At 41.9% G+C, this 21,686-nt stretch overlaps 1 protein-coding gene across 1 annotated transcript; it reads left to right on the plus strand.

Moving 5' to 3' along the window:
* Window positions 1–2,133: 2,133 nt before the first annotated feature.
* PYM1 (PYM1 exon junction complex associated factor) lies at window positions 2,134–21,348 on the plus strand. The gene is made up of 3 exons (XM_040491788.1): window positions 2,134–2,577; window positions 19,911–20,004; window positions 20,396–21,348. The coding sequence occupies exons 1-3, from the start codon at window positions 2,382–2,384 to the stop codon at window positions 20,877–20,879; spliced, it is 774 nt and encodes a 257-aa protein (XP_040347722.1). The 5' UTR covers window positions 2,134–2,381; the 3' UTR covers window positions 20,880–21,348.
* The last annotated feature ends 338 nt before the right edge of the window (window positions 21,349–21,686 follow it).

A 21,686-nucleotide genomic window follows, 5' to 3' on the forward strand; every position in this document is an offset into this window, starting at 1 on the left:
GTCAAGAGCACTTTTGAAGGCCCATTATGCACCAGGTCCTGTACTTAGTTCTGTAGGACAGCCAAAGACACAGCCCAGCTTAAGGACTGCACCAATGAGTAGCTTGGGTGTGTGTGTGTGTGTGTGTGTGTGTGTGTATGTAAAGCCTTACGACTCTAAGCCATCATAAACAAACAATATAAGAAAGCACAAGTCCCATACTACCTTTTCCAGTTTTCTGCTCCTGGACCCTTCATCTAGAAATTCTGGAATGATACCAAGCCTAAGGCACTCAGCTTTCCTTGCAAATATCACTAGCAGTGATACCATCCTACATATGACCTGTGTTTTTCATTCCATCATCCTCAGTTATGTCCTTGTTTGAAGTTAAATTGTTCCTCTAAAGACCTCTTTTTTTCTGAGACTTCAAAGTGGAGCATAGGGTGATCTCTAATAAGGAATAAAGTGAAACAGTCATACTCTAGGCTTCTTTGTGTCTTCTTTAGGATCTCTACTCCATCATACCTCGTCAGTTATTGGTGGGGATGGGAGGGGAAGAAAGGCCCAGAAACTTCTAAGGAGGAGGCGTATAATGCCTACTGTTCCAGGTGCTCATTTCTTTAACCAACCACATCATAAAAATCAGAAAGAAAGAAACCGCAATGAACAAAGGAAAAGGAAAAAACAACAGCTTTGTTCTCCCCAGGCTCTTCTTTCTCCTCTTCCTTCTTAGGGTGTATGTATGTGTGTGGGGGGGGGAGGGGGGCACATCCGGGGCCCAGGGCTGGGTCCTAGGCAGGTTTGCCCGGCAGACAACTGAGTTTCACTTCCTGTCAACCCCAGAGCTGAGGCAAGACATCAGGGGGCATGGTGGGGGTTGGGGGGGGGTTGTGCTGGGTAGTCAACTGGGGCCACTTTAGGATTCCATTCATTGAGCAGCCTACTACTACTAGTTCTAGTTCTCAGGTAGTCAGGACCAATACATCCCTCTAGTTTTTAAAGGCTTCCTCCCACATTCTCACCTCTAATAATCATTAGTAACAAGGCTAAGGACAGGATGCTGATCCTGTGAGGCTGAAGCACAATTGTTGAAAGAGAGCAGGGGTTAAGGATGGCAGCGTTACAACACCTGCAATGTTGTGTACTGAATGCAAATCAATTTTTAAAGGAGTCTCTTTGAGACCTTCTGAGTTGGGCCTCTGGTGGAAGTCAGGAAGGTGGAACATAGACTAGAAGACAAGCTGAGACCTGAGAAAACTTCAAAAGTTTCATGTCAACCCTTTAGGAAGTTCCTAGTCCGTCATTGCTCTCACTTTTTTTTCCTTTTCTCACCTTTTTTGTTTTTTAAGTAGGCACACAGCCTAGTGTTGGAGATCGTAATATTTGCCCCTCTCTACGGGTTCCAGAGGTACAGTTGGACATGAACCTAAACCAAAATGGGGGATTTGGAGGAAGGTAAAAGAGTCCATAAGGAAAGAACAGCGTGGAGAGGGCAGAGCCAACACCTGAGGAGAGGAACCTGAAGTCGGTCCCTCCCAGGCTGCAGGGGAAACGAGTTTAGCAGGATTTAGCCCTCAAGGATCAACGGCTGCTGCAAAGAACGGGGGAGGGAAAACATTTGGGTACATCTAAAGAGTAGGGAGGCAAGGGGCAGGGCAGGACTGCAAAGGGAGTGACCGTACAAGCCCGGACCATTGGCGAGTTGCCCGGGGCTTTGGATCCTCAGTGCCCAGACCTACACGAGGTTAATTAGAATATTAACTGGCTCCGCCCAGAAGCGTTCACCCTGCCCTCCGACCCTGGGGCCCAGCCTAAGGAGGCTCCCGGGGTCGAAGGCCAGAGCAAACTTGGGCCATCGTCTTTTCGCCGCCTGAATCCTCCGGGCCGCCCCAGGGGCAGGGCCAGCCAGGGCTGCCCGCCCAACCCGGCCCGCCGCCTCCTCGGTCGTGGAATTCGCCGGCAGCCCTTAGGCTGCGGGGACAGGTGACCGGACAGCAGCACCCCCTGCCTTGCACGCCCCTTTCGCGGATCTGACCCGAGGGTTGAGCTGGGTAGCCGAGGGCAATCGACACGCGATTTCGACCTCTCCACCTTCTAAGAGAGGGTCAGTTGGGGGTCTTCCATTCGTCCCTGACAAGATTGGTGCGTTACCGGAGTTTGGCCGCCCCATGTCCCGAAGCCGCTCTGGGACCTGGGTGCAGGCTAGGGCCTGAATACTCTAACTCATTTATCAGCCCCACTTTCGGGGTGCAGGTGGGCCTTGCCCCCTTTTCCCTCGAAGGTCCTGGACGGAGAGGAGCCGTGCCCCAGAACTTCTCTCGGTGCCCAGAGGACTGTTTTACACGGAGCAGACGCCCAATATTGGATTCAGTGGCAGTACTAGAGTCTGCGGCTTTTATTTTATGAAAGTCTTTAGCTTCTACTCTCTTCCTCCTCCGTTCACGAAACGGTGTACTCTCCCTTTAAGACTAAAATGGTGGCTGGCTACGATCAGGACTCCACTTCCGGTGGGGAGGGGGCGGGACCCCAGCCCGCTCACGCCGGAAGTGGTTTGCGTTTTCAAGATGGCGACTCCCTATGTAACTGACGAGACCGGCGGTGAGTGCGGGAGGCGCGGAGCCGCTTCTCCCCGGGCTCTCGGGGCAGGGGTTCGGACTTGGAAAGGGGTCTGTGCCCCGCCCATCCCGGGGCCCCTCCTTTGCCCCGCCCTCCGGACCGCCTTCCCCATTCATTCTCTCCTGTGGGGTGTCACCTGCGCCCCCTTCTGGTCTCGTGTTTGGGGGTCTCCGCTTCCGGTCACCCAAGCCCTGGGGTCCTCCAGTGCAGGTTCCTGCTCCAGGACCCTCACAGGCCCTTACCTTTTCTTCAGCAGCTGGAGATCTCGTATCTCTTTTGGCTTCTCCAGGCTTGGGAGCTCTTAACACTCTCGGTTCCCTCCAATTCCTGCTTTTCTCCTGTTCCCCTCCCCCATCTTTCAGCGGTACCTGCCTTCTGCCCTACCCCAGCCCCATTTTAATTCCTATTCTTGAAGCTGTATCTGTTGAAGACTTCCTCATTGCTTTTGTGTAGACTTCCTGCATAATGCTTTTTCCATTCTCTCCCACATCTTCATTGTTGGGTTACTGAGGTTCAGAGGTGTGAATGGAACAGTAACCTAGTATAACTTTAAACTTGAGTTTTCTTTTTGATGGCACCACCTTGCTGTACTTTTCTGGTGGTGATGGTGATAAAAGTTGAGGGATCTGAGGTGGAAGAAGGCAAACGAGGTGTCTAATGGCCTCTCAAGCCCTCTGACAAGTTCATAGAACCCACTATAAATTCTGCCTAGAGAAGAATTTCCAGCCTGGCTGATTGAGATGAAGTGTCCACTGTGTATGGAGGTTTCTGTGTTGAAAACTGAGAGTCAATATTTTCATTTTGATTTTGTCCCATCCTTATTTCCTCATCTGTAGAAACATGGGCATAGTGATATCTACCTAGTGACCATTAAATAAGGTAGCGTATGTGCAAGCAATTTATAAAATGCTGTGCAAGGCAAGGTGTTAATGTTTTTTGTAGCCTTCACTGTGTATGTGTAGTCTTCTGTAGAAGTGACACTGTGTATACTGTGGTTGGTACATACAGTCTGTTTTAAAAATGTGCCCTTTATTTGTTGCTTTGCTGCTTTCCATGTTCCTTACATCTCAGTCCACCTCTCCTATGGTATCCTATGGCAAGCCAGGTCTCTCTGCTACTTCTCCTCAGCCTCACATTTCAAAGTGGTACACAGAACTTCTGTTTTCTATTCAGTAGGTCCTTCTTCTACCAGCTCCTTTAATACGTGCTTCGAAAATATTGCTCATCGTCCACTACACTTTTCTTTATTCTTAACGATTTTCTTTAAACACGTATCTTCTGTTCTCTGTGACTATGTAGAAGAGAAGGAATCACACTGCTTTTTTTTCTTTCCCCTACTACTTCCAGATCATTGACCTACCACCGTCACTCTAATCTCTGTGAAGGTATTGCCATGCAGTTAGAGCATTGTCTCTAAAACTTCAGGGCCATCATTTATTGCCCACAAGGACCCAGACCTATTGCATCATACTTTTTTTCTCCACTGTTTCTTGCTCTTATTCTCAGTGTCTCCAGCATCTTTGAAATACTGATCTTATAGTTCCTCAGCACAAGACAGTTGACTTTCCTTTGTTTTTTTTTTTTTTCCAACGTTTTTATTTATTTTTGGGACAGAGAGAGACAGCATGAACGGGGGAGGGGCAGAGAGAGAAGGAGACACAGAATCGGAAACAGGCTCCAGGCTCCGAGCCATCAGCCCAGAGCCTGACGCGGGGCTCGAACTCATGGTCCGCGAGATCGTGACCTGGCTGAAGCCGGACGCTTAACCGACTGCGCCACCCAGGCGCCCCCCTTTGTATTTTTAAAGTAGCTACACGTCAGATCACTACAACCTGGACCTATTACGCTACTTCCCCTTCAGGTGCTCTTTATCACTTTAGCCTCCTTACTAGTTACCTTTTTCACTCCTTCCCATCCACAGATTCCACTTTTTGCCCTTCTGAGGTTCTTAACTTTTCCCATTTCATTGAGTCTACCAGTACCTTCATGACTATCTTTGATGCTGCTCTGCTAGACCTTAGTGACCAGCCACTTTGATACTATCTTCATTGTTTGCTTCATTCATTTTGATCTTCTGTATTTGGCAAGCACTTCTGTTATCTTGAATCATACTCATCACCTATTTTTTTGGCTTCCGTGTCTAGACCACCCACAGCACATGGCTAGTGAAAAAGTGGCAAAACCTGTACATTCAGTGTAATATAACTTAGTGTTAACTTCTGCCAACATCATGGCTTCTCTCAAATTCTTTTTTCTTGGTTTGCTTACATTCTACCATGGCTTTTCCCCAACCTTTTCCAGCACTCTGTGACCTCCCTTTTAATTCCCCCCTCTTGTAGCAGATGTCTTCACTTTCTATTTCATGGAAAAGTCAAGGCCTAGCCTTTGTTTCTTTCCTGTTCACAGCCCGATTTCTTGAATATCAGGTCTACCCATACTGTTTTCATTTTCTCACTCTTATTTGTCCTTTAGCTTTTTACAGTTTTGTTTCTAGCACCAACCTCTCTCCTTAGTTGCTATTTCCCTTTTCTAATAGATTGGTGAATAACTTTTATTCTTGAATATACTGTCACACCTTAAATTCAATCTGCCCAAAATCAATATCATTTTTTCCTTATTTTGTTAATGGCATCCTCGTCCTAGCCAACCCAAGATCCATTTTTTGTACCATCTCTTTTTAATTTTAAATAGACTTTATTTTTTAGAACAATTTTAGATTTATAGAAAACTTGAGAAAATGATAGACAATTCCCATATATTCAGTTTCCCTTATTATTAACATCTTACATTAGTATGGTACCATTATTGCAGTTAATGAACCAATATTGATGCCATTATTATTGACTAAAGTCCATACATCATTCAGATTTCCTTATATTTTAAAGATTTCATTTTATTTAAAAATTATTTTTATTTATTTTTCAAAAAATTTTTAACGTTTCTTTATTACTGAGAGACAGAGACAGAGCATGAGCATGGGAGGGGCAGAGAGAGGAGGAGACACAGACTTTGAAGCACGCTCCAGGCTCTGAGCACAGAGCCCGACACGGGGCTTGAACTCACAAACGGGGAGATCATGACCTGAGCCAAAGTCGGACGCTCAACTGACTGAGCCATCCAGGCGCCCCTTTTATTTTTATTTTTCTTATTTAAAAAAAATGTTTATTTTGAGAGAGAGAGTGCACCCGTGTGCACACACATGTGTGCACACATAGTGTGTGCAAGCAGGGGAGGGGCAGAGAGGGAGAGAGATGATCCCAAGCTGGCTTCACTCTGTCAGCACAGAGTTCAACACAAGGCTCTATCCAACAAACCGTGAGATCTGACCTGAGCTGAAATCAAGAGTCAGACACCTAACCGACTGAGTCACCCAGGTGTCCCTATTTATTTTTAGAGCGTGAGCTGGGGAGAGAGGCAGAGGGAAAACGAGAGAATATGAAGCAGGCTCCATCCTCAGCACGGAGCCTGATGCGGGGTTCAATCTCAGGACAGTGAGATCATGACCTGAGCTGAAGTCAAGAGTCAGATGCTTAATCGACTGAGCTAGCCAAGTGCCCCAAGATTTTATTTTTAAGTAATTTCCACACCCAACGTAGGTCTCAAACTTAACAGCTCTGAGATCAAAAGTTGCATGCTCTTCCCATTGAGCCAGCCAGGTGTCCCAGATTTCCTTAGTTTTTACCTAATTTTTTTTTTTTCTGTTCCAAGATCCCATCCTGGTTACCCTATTACTTTTAGTTCTCATGTCTCCTTAAGCTCCCATTAGCTGTGATAGTTTCTCAGATTTTCATTGTTTTTGATGAGGAATTTTGAGGAGTGCTAATCAAGTATTTTATAGGATGCCTCTCTATTGGAATTTATCTGATGTTTTTCTCATGATTAGATTGGGGTTATGTGTTTTTTGGGGATAATCACAGAGGAAAAGTGACATTTTCATCATATCAAGGGTACAATATCATAATGTTTTTACTGTTGATATTGACCATGATTGTGGTCACCTGGCTGAAGTCGTATTTGTAAGCTTTCTCCAGTATAAAGTTATCCTTTTTTCCTTCTCTTTTCCATACTATAGTCTTTAGAAGAAAGTGTCTATTCACAGCCTATACTTACGTTTCCTTCCTTAAGGATGGAGTATTTACATATGTTATTTGGAATATTTCTGCAGATTTGTCTCTTCTCCATTTATTCAGTCATTTACTTATATCAATATGGACTTTGGGTTATAATCTAATACTATTTATTTTATTGCTCTAAATGTTCCAGCTTTGGACATTGGGAGCTCTTTTAGTTGGCTCTGTGTCCCTTTGACATACCCCCACCAGTGTAGGTTTTTGTTTTTGTGTTTGTTTTTAGCTCTTCTTTACTTTCTTGTGTCTAGAATATGCTCCAGGCTCATCTTTTATCTTTCCTATCCCAGTCCTAGAATCAGACATTTCTCCAAGGAGCCCTTGTTCCTGTTACTGAAGAATAGTCTCAAGAAACCAAGATGCGAGCACTAGATATTGTTATATTTGTGGTATCATCTTTTATTCCTCTCTTGTTCCCCATCCTCCACCACATACCAATTGTCAAAATATCATTCTATTCCTACTGCTATTATCCTTATCTCATCTTCAGTACTTGTTAGGTATATGGCCTTGGGGAATTTTTTTTTTTTTTATGTTTATTATTTTTGAGAGAGAGGGGACACAGAATCCGAAGTGGGCTCCGGGCTCTGAGCTGTCAGTACAGAGCCTGATGTGGGGCTCGAATTCACGGACCACAAGATCATGACCTGAGCCGAAGTCGGACACTTAACCGACTGAGCCACCCAGGTGACCTGGCAATTTTTTTTGTAAAGAAGGTATTTTATTTATCTGTATATCTATTTGTTTTTGAGTTTATTTATTTTGAGAGAGAGAAAAAGAGAGAGGGGGTGGGGAGAGGCAGAGAGAGAGGGACTGAGGATTTGAAGCAGACTCTGCGCTGAGAGCAGAGAGCCCAATGTGGAGCTCGAACTCACGAAGTGTGAGATCATGACCTGGGTGGAAGTCTGACACTTAACCAACTGAGCCACTCAGGCACCCCAGGCCTTGGGAATTTTAAGACTTGGGAAACTAAGCCTTAGTTTTCTCATCAATGAATTCGGAGTAATGACTCCTACAACATAGGATTATTGAGAGAATTAAAATTTAAATGAAATAATGTATATGTTTGGCACATAGAAAGTACCTGGCAAATAGTTCTGTAATAATTACTGTTATATAAGGATTATTATATGGATTAGAAGAGATAAATGCAAAATATCAAGCATAGTACTTGGGTCATTCTGCCTGCCTGATCAAATTCCATTTTCCTTTATCCTGCAAATATTGCTGTGACCTCCTAAATACTTGTCCTGTCTCCAGACTCTGTTCCAGTTCATTTGGCACACTGTTGCCAGATTACTGTTCCTTAAGTATAGATTTACTTATGTAATATTTGCTCAATATAATTCATCCACCCAGAGTCTACTGTTTACTTTGGCACATATCTTTCTGATCTTTATTTTTTCTGTACATTTTTAAAACGTTTTTGAATTTGATGGTGTATACACCTACATTTTGCCTATTCATTTAACCTTATGACATAAATATTTTTTCTTGTTATTAAAAACTCTAAATATTTTTAAAAATATTGGCAGAGTTTTACTGTTTGGGCATGTACCCTCTCATGTTTCATCTGTCAGTGGACTTTTATTTTTTAATTTTTTTAAGTTTATTTATTTATTTTGAGAGAGTGGGGGAGGGGCAGAGAGAGACAGAGAGAGAGAGGGAGAGGGAGAAGGAGAATCCTAAGCAGGCTCTGTGCTGTCATCACAGAGCCTGATGCGGGACTTGAACTCACAAACTGTGAGATCATGACCTCAGCCGAGGCCACGAGTCAGACACTCAACTGACTGAGCCACCCAGGTGCCTCTGTTACTGGGCTTTTAGATTGTTTCCAGAATTTTTGTTACAAGAACTCCATGAACATTTTTGTGCATAAATTTTTGCCTGCATTTAGGTCATTTTCTTAGGATTGAGTTCCCAGAAGTAGAATTACTGGGTTGGGGGGGTTCAAACATTTATTTATTAATTCATGTTGATTGTAGCTAACTTGGAAAATGTTTTTGTAAGTAGTATAAAATAGAAGTCACATGCATGTTTGGAAATTCCAGAACCCAAAGATAACTACAGTTACACTTCTTTTTAGTTTTTCTGTCTGTGTACATATGTAGCATATCTATATTTTACATAATTGGGATCATACCAAATGGCTGTTTCCCAAAATATGATTCTCAGAATGCTTAGTAGTCTTGTGAGATGTACTGCAAAATAAGTAAACACAAAATAACAAAATAAAAATAAGGTTCCTTTGGTCAAATAAATTTGGGAAATACTGTGGATCACATTCCCATTGTGGATACTCACACGAATAAGAACACATTAACTCCTCATTTAAGTCCTGCCAATAAGAACAAATTTTCTTTTTCTTTCTTTCTTTCTTCCTTCCTTCCTTCCTTCCTTCCTTCCTTCCTTCCTTCCTTCCTTCCTCCTTCCCTCCCTCCCTCCCTCCCTCCCTCCCTTCCCTTCCTCTTTCTTTTCCTTTTCTTTCTTTCTTTCTTTCTTTCTTTCTTTCTTTCTTTCTTTCTTTCTTTTCTTTTCTTTTCTTTTCTTTTCTTTTTTCTTTTTCTTTTTTTCTTTCTTTCTTTCTAAGAGAGAGAGAGAGAGGGAGAGCACAAGCAGGGGAGGAGGGACAGAGAGAGGAAGAAAATCCCAAGCAGGTTCTTTGCTGTCAGCACAGAGCCTGACAGCTCAATCCCATGAGCTGTGGGATCGTGACCTGAGCTGAGATCAAGAGTTGATGCTTAACCAACTGAGCCACCCGGGTGTCCCCCTTTTTTTCTATGTTTAACCCAGAATTGCCCACTTATTTAACAATTTTTTTGGGTAACTCTTGTTACTATCTTATGGAAGTGTTTTCCAGAAGTGTCTTGTATAACAAAAGCTTTGGGAAATGCTGGTAAAAGATAGGATTACCTTATGTTATCTTGCTATGTTAAGCCAAATTGCTTTCTAAAGACTTTTACGACCAATAATATATGACTATGCTGGTTTAACCACATCTTTGACTGCATTGCTATTATCATCTCCAAAAATTTTACTACTTTGACAGATGAAAATTATATTTTATATTTATATTTTCTTTATTAGTATGGTTGGCCTTTTTTGTATTTTTTGTTTGTTTATAACACAGTATGCAATAACAGTGTAAAATGCACAACCTTTGGAACAAACCTACAGCCTGGGTTTGAATTCTGCAGTTTGCTGACTTTTTAACTTTGGGCAGGCTATTAAATTTCTCATCATCTCTAAAACTAGAATAATCCAGGGGCACCTGGGTGGCTCAGTCAGGTAAGCATATGACTCTTGGTTTCAGCTCAGGTCATGATCTCACAGTTTGTGAGTTCAAGCCCCACACCGAGCTCTGTGATGACAGCATGGAACCTCCTTGGGATTCTCTCCCTTTCTCTCTCTCTTTCAGAATAAATAAATAAACTTTATTAAAACTAGAATAATCCTTCATGGAGTTATGAAAGTGAAATAAGTCATGTATATAAACACAGCCCTGTCCTGAGCATTAAGGAGGCACACAATGGTAGCTGCTACTCTCTTTTTGGAATTGACTGTGAAATTCACATATGTACCATTAGCTTAGATACTACTCTTTAATATGAGCACAAACCACTTTTCAGTATAGTATCACCACATACTAGGTCTCTGCTTATAACTCCCAGTGAAACTGGACTATGTAGTATAAGGTGGAATAGTATTGTGCATTTGTGGTCTTGGACATATATTTAACTTCTTAAAGACTCTTGACCTCAGTTAGAGATGGTAATACCTACCCATTGTCTAGATTCAATAAGGTAATGTATGTAAAGTTCTTATTGCAATTATTATTATTAATAAATGCTCTTTCCTAACTGTTCTCAGCATACTGTGGGTTTTCCACTGCTATGATTTTATTTGTTGTTACTCTTAGAAGGCCCTTTCCCTTCCTTTCTCTGTCTGCAGAAATATCAGCCACTGATTTGTTACTGTTATTGTTACTACTTCTATTGTTACTACTTCTACCTAGTATTTAATGTCAAATCCCTAAGATTTTCTTGATTTTTTGTTACCTTCCCCCATCAAACAGGATGTGATTATTTATTCTCTTGAAATTTGTTACCAGTATGTATCAGTGTCTCTTAAGATACCTAAGACATTTATATTTTTGTTTTATTCTTTGTTTGCCTAACTTGCCTACCCTTCTCCTTACTTAGACTGTAAATTTCTTGAAAGTAGGGACCCTTTTACTCAATCTTGATAATCCCTGTATCACTTAGTAGGGTACTTGTGTGTCCTAGGAGGCTTCCAGTGTTTATTACATTTCATTAACTTGTACTTTTCTGAGGCTATATTCTTGGAGATAACTAGAAAGTGCAAATCGCCAACATCAGTATCTTTTTCTTCTCAGTTCTCCTTTTCCTTAATCTCTGTGCACTATTCAATACTGTTTACCACCTGCCCTTAAAACTCTTTTGGTCTTCATGGCATAACACTCTCCTGGTTCTTTTCTAGAATTATTATTTTCTGTTGCTGCTGACACCTTTTCCTTGTTGAGGAAGATGATCATGACTGTTTTTCCAGGCTCATTCCTCCAAATTGGATCTTCTTTTTCTATATTTTCTCTAGGTGTTAGAAACCACATCTAGGCGTTATAATAATTGTTGACCCTGAGATTACCCCTAGGCTCAGCTCTGTGTTGTAGATCTCCTTTCTTATTTGATTCAACACACCTTTAACAGTCACTTCCACATAACCCCTTAGAGTTCTCCCAGCAAGCCTTGCTTGCTGTCCTGTCTCTTCACTGTCTTCCTGCCACCCCTGAGAACAAGGCCCTTTACAGTTTAAGGCAACAGATTAAGGATTACCAAATAGCAAATGTGAGAAAGTAAGTTTACCAAGTTCTTATAGCAATCTCTAATCTGTAGTTTCTGACTTTCTCAAGGGGGTTACCTGAAAATCCTGATATTCTGCCCTTGTTTTTTATTTCTATGGGTAGGAATCTCCAAACCACTCCCTTCTTTTTGACTTTACCTTTGGATACCGTGAAGGCCAGAGAATGGAACCAAGAGAACATAAAATAGATGCTTCTTTGTGACAGTTGGCTGTTTGGATCGCAGGGCTTCCAGTTAGGATGGCCATTCAAGAAACTTCTGACCTGTTTTTCCTCATTTTCCATCTTTATTAATCTTGTCTTCAGCTATAATCTTTGTGCATTTTTCTTAAATATGTTTCGAGCATTGTCCTTTTCTCCTTAATTTCATGTAAGACACTGCCTGTCTAGAATTGAATTAGTTATTTTCACAAAGTTGTCATCTTCTCTGGTCTTCGTGTGTGTTTTTTTTAAATTCCAGTATAATTAACATACAGTGTTATATTAGTTTCAGGTGTTGGGGTTTCTTCATATCAGTGATTTTTATTCTCTAAATTTTGCACATTCAAGAGTGATACTGTAATTATTTATTTGTGTTCTTATTTATTACCTTTCTTCCTCACTAGAATGTATGCTACAAAAAGGCAAGACCATTTTCTTTATTCATTGTTGTATCCCTAGCTCCTGTTACAGTGCCTGGCACAACACCCAAGTGGCTCAATAAACATTTAAAATCCATGTGTGAAGAAATATTATTACCGTATGCCCTATTTACCCACAGGTATGTTGTGAAAATAAGAGCATACATGTGAAAAGCACCAGATCAAACCCATGGTGGCACTGTTTCAATTATTTCGTCTAATTCATATCTTGGCAGTCAAATCTCAACAGTCTTCAAGTCTGTTGACTTGTTCTTCACAATGAATTTCTCTTTCATTTTCCTTTCAATACCCACAGAGACCATCTAAATCAGTTTTTCTTTATTTTAGCTATTTTCATTTTTTCTACCTTTAGTTTATATTACACATTTTGAGGTTAATCTGAAAGCATTGCTTTGAGCATATCGTCTGTACTCTGTTTTTGGCCTTCAGTGCTCTTCTACGGTCTGAAGCTTAAGTCCAAACTTCAGAGAAGATTGGTTACTTTTCATATTCTGACTAATTTACTTCTAGTCTCTTTGCCCATTACATGTGCTTTTTGCCCAAAATATTCTAGGTTCTTGTTCTCTAATATGATACTTAAATTTACTTACTTATTTAAAATATTTTTTAAAGATTTTACTTATTTTTTAATATTTATCTTTAATATTTATTTTTTGAGAGAGAGAGAGAGAATACAAGTGGGGGGAGGGGCAGAGAGAGAGACGGAGAAAGAATCCCAAGTAGATTCCGCACTGTCAGTGCAAAGCCTGACATGGGGCTCAAATCCATGAACAGTGATATCATGACCTGAGCTGAAACTAAGAATTGGATGCTCAACCAACTGAGCCATCCAGGTGCCAATAAAGATTTTATTTTAATTTTTTTAAAGTTTATTTATTTTGAGAGAGCATGGGGAAAGGGTAAAGAGTAAGGGAGGGAGAGAGAGAATCCCAAGCAGGCTCTGCACTCAGTATGGAGCCTGATGTGGGGCTCGAACCTTGAGATCATGACCTGAGGTGAAGTCGGAGGCTGAACTGACTGAGCCACCCAGGGGTCCTGAAAATGTTATTTTTAAGTAATCTCTTAATCTGTACACCCAATGTGGGGCTTGAATTTACAACCCTGAGATCAAGAGTCACACGCTTTACCAACCAAGCCAGCCAGGAACCCCTATTTATTTATTAATTTGACTTAATTACAGTCTTCTATGCGCCAGGCCCTTTGCTTCAGAGATCAAAGACAAAGTCCCAGTGCTCAAGGAAGTACACAATTATGTTAAACATCAGAGCATGATAAAGGCCCAAACAGGTGTTGTATACCTGGGGTGGGAAGGAGGAACTGAATTGGAGTTTATACTTGAACTTGACCTTTAAAGACCAACAGGAATTAACTAAGATAAGAATCAAGGAAAGCCTGTTCCAGGCCAAAGGAAGCAAAAGCAAAAAGGCATAGAAAATAGAGACACAGGTCTGGTGAGATTTGTGAGTATTTCAGTCAGCTGGAGCAGATTGTGAGTGACTAGTGGCTGAGAGGATTGGCCTTTTGTGTGTAGTCCCGTCCTCCGTGTAAATACCCTGAGGACAATAGGAATCCAGAAAGAATTTTTAGCAGGGTCTTGACTAGTCTCATTTGTCCCTTTGCGTATATTGTCCCATATTCCTGAAATACTTCCCTTTCTTTTCTTGTAACCACACTCCCCACCTCCACCTGTCTAAATCCTGCTTATGTTCCAAAGATTACAACAGATCTGTGTCTTCCACAAAATCTTTATAATAATTACCAGGTCAAAAGTATTTTCACTCTCATTGTGTACCCATTCTCCAACCCATTCAGGTTTGAAACCTAAAATTTGATCTTTTTTAAAGATTTTATTAAAAATTTTTCTTTTAATGTTTTAATTTTTGAGAGCAAGAGAAAGAGACGGAGTGTGAGCGGGGGAGGGGCAGAGAGAGAGGGAGACACAGAATCTAAAGCAGGTTCCAGGCTCTGAGCTGTCGGCGCGGGGACCGAACTCGTGAACCTCGAGATCATGACTTGAGCTGAAGTTGGACGCTTAACCGACTGAGCCACCCAGGTGCCCCTAAAGATTTTATTTTTAATGGGACGCCTGGGTGGCTCAGTCGGTTAAGTGTCCAGCTCTTGGTTTTGACTCAGATCATGATCTCATGGTTCTTGAGATTGAGCCCAACGTCAGGCTCAACGCTCAGTGTGGAGCCTGCTTGGGATTCTCTCTGTGCCCCTCCCTTGCTAGTTCATGCTCTCTCTCTCTCAAACAAATATTTAAAAATATGCATAACATTTAATAATTGAAATCATAGTATATTTATTAATTTCATTATGGTTTACATTATGTCACATTACATGATTTAAAATTTTATTATCATTTTTAAGAATTATATCCTGTCTCTTTAAAGATTATTTATTTATTTATTTATTTTTTCAACGTTTATTTATTTTGGGGACAGAGAGAGACAGAGCATGAACGGGGGAGGAGCAGAGAGAGAGGGAGACACAGAATCGGAAGCAGGCTCCAGGCTCCGAGCCATCAGCCCCAGAGCCTGACGCGGGGCTCGAACTCACGGACCGCGAGATCGTGACCTGGCTGAAGTCGGGCGCTTAACCGACTGCGCCACCCAGGCGCCCCTAAAGATTATTTATTTTTAAGTAATCTGTACACTAAACGTGGGGCTCTAACTCTTGACCCTGAGATCAAGGGTTGTACACTCTACTGAATGAGCCAGCCAGGCGACCCTGTTATCATTTGCAATGGATGTGTTGTACACCATTCGTATATAACTGGACTTGAAGCTTGTTTTTAATTTTTAGCTCTTTTTAGATAATGCCATAATTTTCACTGTCAGTTCCTTTTTTTCCTTTTTGTTTTTTTTTCCTGTTGGAGGTATTTCCTTATGCTAAATTCTCAAGGTTAGAATTACTAAAATAACGTGTTGAATTATTTTTTTAAGAGGTTTTTTTTTTAATGTTTATTTTTGAGAGAGAGAGTGTGCATAAGCGAGGGAGGGGCGGAAAGAGAGGGAGACAGAGGTTGCCAAGCAGGCCCCATGCTGCCAGTACGGTCCATGGGTTTGCAGCTCAAACCCATGAACCATGAGATCACGACCTGAGCCAAAGTTGGACACTTAACAGACTGAGCCACCCAGGAGCCCCAAATTATTTTTTACTTTAACCCTTTACCCCTCTCCCATCAGCAAATTCCCAAATGTTGATTCTTTGATAATGGATTTGGCATAAGTCTCTTCCTTTCTCACTGTTTCAGCCAATTCTATCACATGCCAAGGTTATTGCACCTTTTTTCCCCCTGATTTTCCACGTCTCCAGTGTTTCCACTTTCTAATTCACCTTTTCATCCTGCCAGATTAATTGTCCTAAAACACTGCTTTGAATTCATTCATTAACAAGTATTTACTGAATGTGTGCCACCTGCCAGATATTAAACTCCTTAACTGGCGTTTCAGGGTCTGAACATTCTCCCCTCATTTACTTAAAAAAAATTAAAAAAAAGTATTTTTTTTAACGCTTGTTTATTTTTGAGACAGAGACAAAGCATGAACGGGGGAGGGTCACAGAGAGGGAGACACAGAATCTGAAACAGGCTACAGGCTCTGAGCTGTCAGCACAGAGCCCGACTCAGGACTCGAACTCACGGACCGCGAGATCATGACCTGAGCCGAAGTCGGCTGCTTAACCCAACTGAGCCACCCAGGTGCCCCCCCCCCCAAATTTTTTTTAGTGTTTATTTATTTTTGAGAGAGAGAGGGAGAGAGAGAGAGAGAGCACACATGCGAGCTGGGAATGGGCAGAGGGAGATGGAGATAAAGAATCCGAAGAAGTCTAGGCTCTGAGCTGTCAGCACAGAGCCCGATGTGGGGCTCAAACTCATAACTGTGAGATCATGACCTGAACCAAACTCTGATGCTTAACTGGAGCCACCAGGCGCCCCTCCTCTCATTTACTTTATATCAGCCCTCTCACCCACCATCTCCTGATCATGCCATTTCCATTCCCATGTGTGACATTTTGTTTTAGAATGAGCTTCTATTTAGAATTCAATCTGCCTCCTTTTTCATTTCCTTTAGTTTGACTCTTTAAAGCCCAGGTTCGGTCTCAGTCTTCCCTCCATGAAACCTCAGTTTTTTGATTCTTCAATTTATACTCTTGTGTTTAAACTGTTGGATTTAAGCAAGCAGTATCCTCAAGTGGCTCTCGTTTTATTCACCAGATAAACTTCAAATTCCTTGACCTTTTGTTTAACGCTTTCCAAGATCTGGCCCCATTTTTTAGTACCTAACATGAGCTGTCTGACTTACCTAGACTCCTCTACTTTTTATTCTTTAAATACCCCAACCCCCTTCCCACATCCATGCTTTTTTTTGCTTTTTTGTTCTTTGTCCCATCTTTTCTACCTTTCAAATCTTAACCATTTTCTTTAACAGTTTTTTTGCTTTTAGTTTAATTTTATTAATGACATTTGCATTTTGAACAGAAAGCCAATTCAGGGGTCCCTAGTTAAACATCGACTTTTGATTTCTGCTCAGGTTATGATCTCAGTTTGTGAGATCTCACAGTTTGGGTTGGGCTCTGTGCTGACAGTGCAGAGCCTGCTTGGGATTCTCTCTCTGCCTCTCCCCCAGTCCCAATAAATAAGTAAACATTAAAAAAAAAAAAAAAAAGCCAATTCATGGAACAATATATAATCTGTGTGGAAGGCCCCAGACTTAACTTTTTACTTTTCTTTTACAAATCTTTCTTTCTTTTTATAAAAGTAATGCTTAAAAAAAAAAAAAAAAAGATAATACATGAGGCATCTGACTGTCTCAGTCTGTAGAGCATGCAATTTTTGCTCTCAGGGTTGTGGGTTCAAGCCTCATGTTGGATGTGGAGCCTACTTAAGAAAAAAAAAGTAATACAAGATATGTATGTATATATAAGATTTTTAAAAACAAATTATAAAAATAAAGATATCTATAGGGGCAAAAAGTATATATCCTAATGGTTAATGGTTTCTATTACCTCTTCTTCCAGGTTATCCCTCTTAAAATAACCAGCATTAAAGGCTTGGTATCTTGGTATGTGTCCTTCCACACCTTTCTCTTTGCCCCTGTGCCCAGACTGTATGGACTACTAAGTGCTGCTCCTTTTGCCCCAACAAAATCGGGAGCATACCCTACACCAGCAGTTCTCAGAATGTCCAGGATCTCTGCGGGTTCCCTAAGACACTTTAAGGACGTCTGCAAGCATAACTGGTTTTATTATAGACTAAGGTGTTCATTGTCTTTTTTTGCTGGGTTGACATTTCCTCTGAGGGTGCAAAAGCCATGGTGGGGAAAACCGCTGGCCCCTTAGCACTAATCAAGGTGGTTGCATCAAACGACCAGTCATTGTGTTCTTTGCCGCCACATGGTTGCAGTAAATAAGGCCAGTTTCACTTAAGAATATCCTTGATTATGCAATAAGATTTGCTAATTTTATTAAAACCTGGCCCTTGAATACACCTCTTTTTACTTATTTTTTTTCCAGCTCTATTGAAATATAATTGACATATAACATTGTGTAGGTTTCAGGAGTGCAGTGTGATTTGATGCATGTATATATTGTGAAATGTTTACACAATAAGGTTAGTTAACACATCCTTCACTTCACGGAATCGCCATCCATCTTGTTGTTAAAACTGTACTCTCATAGCAACTTTCAAGAATACAATACAGTTCTGTTAATAATGGTTATCATGCTGTACTTTAGATTCCTCACAACTTAACTCATTTTGTAACTGGAAGTTACTCATCTCTTTCATGTTCTCTGTGGACTAATTGGGAAGTAAGGATGAAACACTACCGCACACTGGAGTAAGGTGGTGTCTTAAGGAAAAGCACTGGCGCAATTGTCTGCAAGTCACAAGCTAAACAGCTTCCTTTTCATGGAACACCATTTTTACTTAAAAGAACCACTGACAAACCAGTAATTCAGAACTGGGAATCTGATTGGCATTTTCCTGAAAATGAAGGAAGTGAACCCGTCATTTCAAGGAAAACAACTGACAGTATTTGTTGCCGATGGTAAAATTCAAGTCTTCAAGTAAAAATCAGAATTTTGGAAAAGTTATATTTGCCACTGCCAGCTTGGCAGCTTCCCAGTAAAGACTTTTCTGAGGATATTAGCGAATATGGTTTTTAAAAAAATATTGCATGGTGAAATGGATAATATTGCAAAATAAGAGCAGAAGGAAGATCCTGAAATAAAAAAACTTGGAGGATAACTACTCTATATGTTATCCTGCAACTTGCTTTTTCACTTAGTGTATCATGAACACCATTCAAGCCAAAGTCAATGCGTTTATTTATTTTTTATTGTGTTTTCAATGTGTATTGATAGATGCAACTATATAAAATCAGGGCATGAACATGACTTGATAAAGTAAGTAGACTTAATTTCAATTCTATAATAAGAGGGACCAATTCAGATTCTCACCATTTGTTTCACACCCACAAAACCACTTCAGGGGCATTAACGATCCGTCAAAACTGATCAGTTTTGTGCAAGTAAACCATGTTTGTTTTTTAAAGACTTGTGTACTTGCCCAGGCACAAGGATATTAAAATCTAGCACATAAAGCTCATTAATAGAGGTAGAAATACAGGCAATATACTATTACAGCAACAGCCATCATTACAGTTAAGAATTTTTCTGTAACAACCAAATGGATAATCAAATATTGCAACAACTCAAGTATTACTGAGCAAAGTGCATTTCTAGTGTTCAGTGTTGCTGTTCATTTTTTCTAACAACAGCGTATAACTGGCAGCAAAGAAAGTCAGTGCATTTATATCTGACATTCTTTTTTCATAAGAGCATGGTCTTCCATCCTGTGGATGATCCACATGTATTCGATTGTTCATTTATTGGTGGTCATTCAAGTTGCCTCAGTTTTTGCTGTTTTAAATTTTTTTTTTCAACGTTTATTTATTTTTGGGACAGAGAGAGACAGAGCATGAACGGGGGAGGGGCAGAGAGAGAGGGAGACACAGAATCGGAAACAGGCTCCAGGCTCTGAGCCATCAGCCCAGAGCCCGACGCGGGGCTCGAACTCCCGGACCGCGAGATCGTGACCTGGCTGAAGTCGGACGCTTAACCGACTGCGCCACCCAGGCGCCCCAGTTTTTGCTGTTTTAAATAATGTAGCAACAAACATCCTTTACAAATATCCTTGTGTACTGGTGCTTTTATATCTATAGTATGGATTCTTAAAAGTTGACCTGTTTTTCATGACCCATCTTAATAAAGCTTCCCCTGTCTACATCTTCTCTCGTCATTTCTCCTTGCTACGGTTCTTGTTTTTGCCCCCTTTTGGCCCCTTTTTCAGTTATTGCCTTTTGATGCCCCAATGCTATTATTGTCTTGTGTTTTTTTTTTTTTAAACTCTTCCTCTGTGCCTGTCCTCTTGCCAACTAGATTAAAAATAGAAAATAGTGTAAAAATAGAAACTCCTGAGGGCAGGGATGGTGTATTATACCTCAGTAAATAATGCGCACTCAGCTATTATGCACTCAGCTAAATGGCTGCATTTAATAGACAGATGGGTGCCCAGGGAAGCTGCATACATTCACTCATGTTTTCAAATTGGGAACTATTTGAAAGTTAGAGTAACTGTCTAACTTAATTCTCTCATTGCAGGCAAATACATTGCCTCAACACAACGACCCGACGGGACCTGGCGGAAGCAGCGGAGGGTGAAAGAAGGCTATGTGCCCCAGGAGGAGGTCCCAGTGTGCGTGGTTAGGCGTGAGGAGGGGGTATTTAATGGAATCCACAGAAAAGAAGAATCTCCTGATCCCAATATCTCATGAAATGCGAGGAGGGAGCAACTATATGAGAAAGAAGAGGAGAGGGGGCTGGGATACAGCGATGAGTGAGGGTTACAAGTGACTAGTTCTGTTCCTGTTGGCCTCTGTTTATCAGAATCTCCAAACAGCATTCAGGATATGGAACTATGAGTCCTAGAGACCTTCCCACAGCCTGCAGAACAGAAGAAAATTGGGGAGGGACCATAGGAGAGGAAGGAAGCGAGAGAATGAAAAGAGTGGATTGATTTGGAAGGTTAAGAAAAGGGCTCCAGAAGTTAGTGCTTCTTTGAAACTGATGGCATCTCTTCCCTGCAGGTATGAGAACAAGTATGTGAAGTTTTTCAAGAGTAAACCCGAACTGCCCCCAGGTCTGAGCCCCGAGGCCACTGCTCCTGCCACCCCATCCAGGCCAGAAGGTGGCGAACCAGGCCTCTCCAAGACAGCCAAACGCAACCTGAAGCGGAAGGAGAAGCGGCGGCAGCAGCAAGAGAAAGGGGAGGCAGAGGCCTTAAGCCGGACTCTCGATAAGGTGTCCCTGGGAGAGACTGCCCCACTCTCCAGCGCTCCGCAGGGCTCCCGGGCAGCCCCTGCAGCTGCCTCTGACCAGCCTGACTCAGCCGTCACCACCGAGAAGGCCAAGAAGATAAAGAACCTAAAGAAGAAGCTTCGGCAGGTGGAAGAGCTGCAGCAACGGATCCAGGCTGGGGAAATCAGCCAACCCAGCAAAGAGCAGCTGGAGAAGCTAGCGCGGAGGAGGGCGCTAGAGGAGGAGCTCGAGGACTTGGAGCTGGGCCTGTGAGGCCTTTGGGGAGCAGGGAATGGACTGCAGAAAAAACCATGGGGCTCTCTGGGGTCCTGGGGAATGTGGGCAGCAGCAGTCAGGGGGGTACCCCCTCCCTACTGACTCACTTCCACTTCTCGTGGCCCAACTCCGTCCTCCGGAGCCTAGCCTCGCCGTCATTCCTTCCCTCTTCTTCCCAACTCCTATTTTTTGGACTTTTCTCCTTCCCATTCCCAGTGTTCAAAATCTCAGTGATTACCCCAGGTACCTTTGCTGCTGATTTGGGTGTCTTGTTTAAAAGAAAATTGGGCGGGTGGGAATGTCTTAGAGAACTGAGGTTGAGGGTAGGGGGAGTACACTCAAGTCGGAGTCTTGGTTCCTGTTCACAGTGTTTATGGGTTATTTCCCCCGCCATCCCTCACCGTTTTTTTTTTTGTTGTTGTTGTTGTTTTGTTTTTTTGTTTTTTGTTTTTTGTTTTTTTTTTAAAGAACAGAATAAACTCAAGTAGACAACATGTCTGGCTTTGTCCCTCTTTCCAGCTTCCAGTAGGTGTATTATGTCCTCCAGTTTGGTACAGGATGACAAATATTGAGAGTAATATTCCTTTTTTTTTTCTTTTTCAAGTAGGCTGCATGCTCAGTGTGGAGCCCAACACCGGGCTTGAACCCACGATCCTGCGATCAAGATCAAGACCTAAACTGAGATCAAGAGTCAGATGCTCAATAACTGAGCCACCCAGGTTCCCTTCCTCCCCCCCCCCCCCCCCCCCCCCCCCCCCCCCCCATTAACTATTTTGAGAGAGGGAGAGAAAGCATTCGGGAGCA

Source organism: Herpailurus yagouaroundi, unplaced genomic scaffold (assembly GCF_014898765.1).
Source record: "Herpailurus yagouaroundi ecotype Mexico unplaced genomic scaffold, PumYag 182, whole genome shotgun sequence".
NCBI lineage: Eukaryota > Metazoa > Chordata > Mammalia > Carnivora > Felidae > Herpailurus > Herpailurus yagouaroundi.

Coding starts and splice junctions, on each gene's coding strand:
- PYM1 (XM_040491788.1), top strand. CDS start 2,382: ATGAAAGTCTTTAGCTTCTACTCTCTTCCTCCTCCGTTCACGAAACGG. Junction 2,578..19,910: donor TGTAACTGACGAGACCGGCG/GTGAGTGCGGGA, acceptor CTCTCATTGCAG/GCAAATACATTGCCTCAACA. Junction 20,005..20,395: donor CCCCAGGAGGAGGTCCCAGT/GTGCGTGGTTAG, acceptor TCTTCCCTGCAG/GTATGAGAACAAGTATGTGA.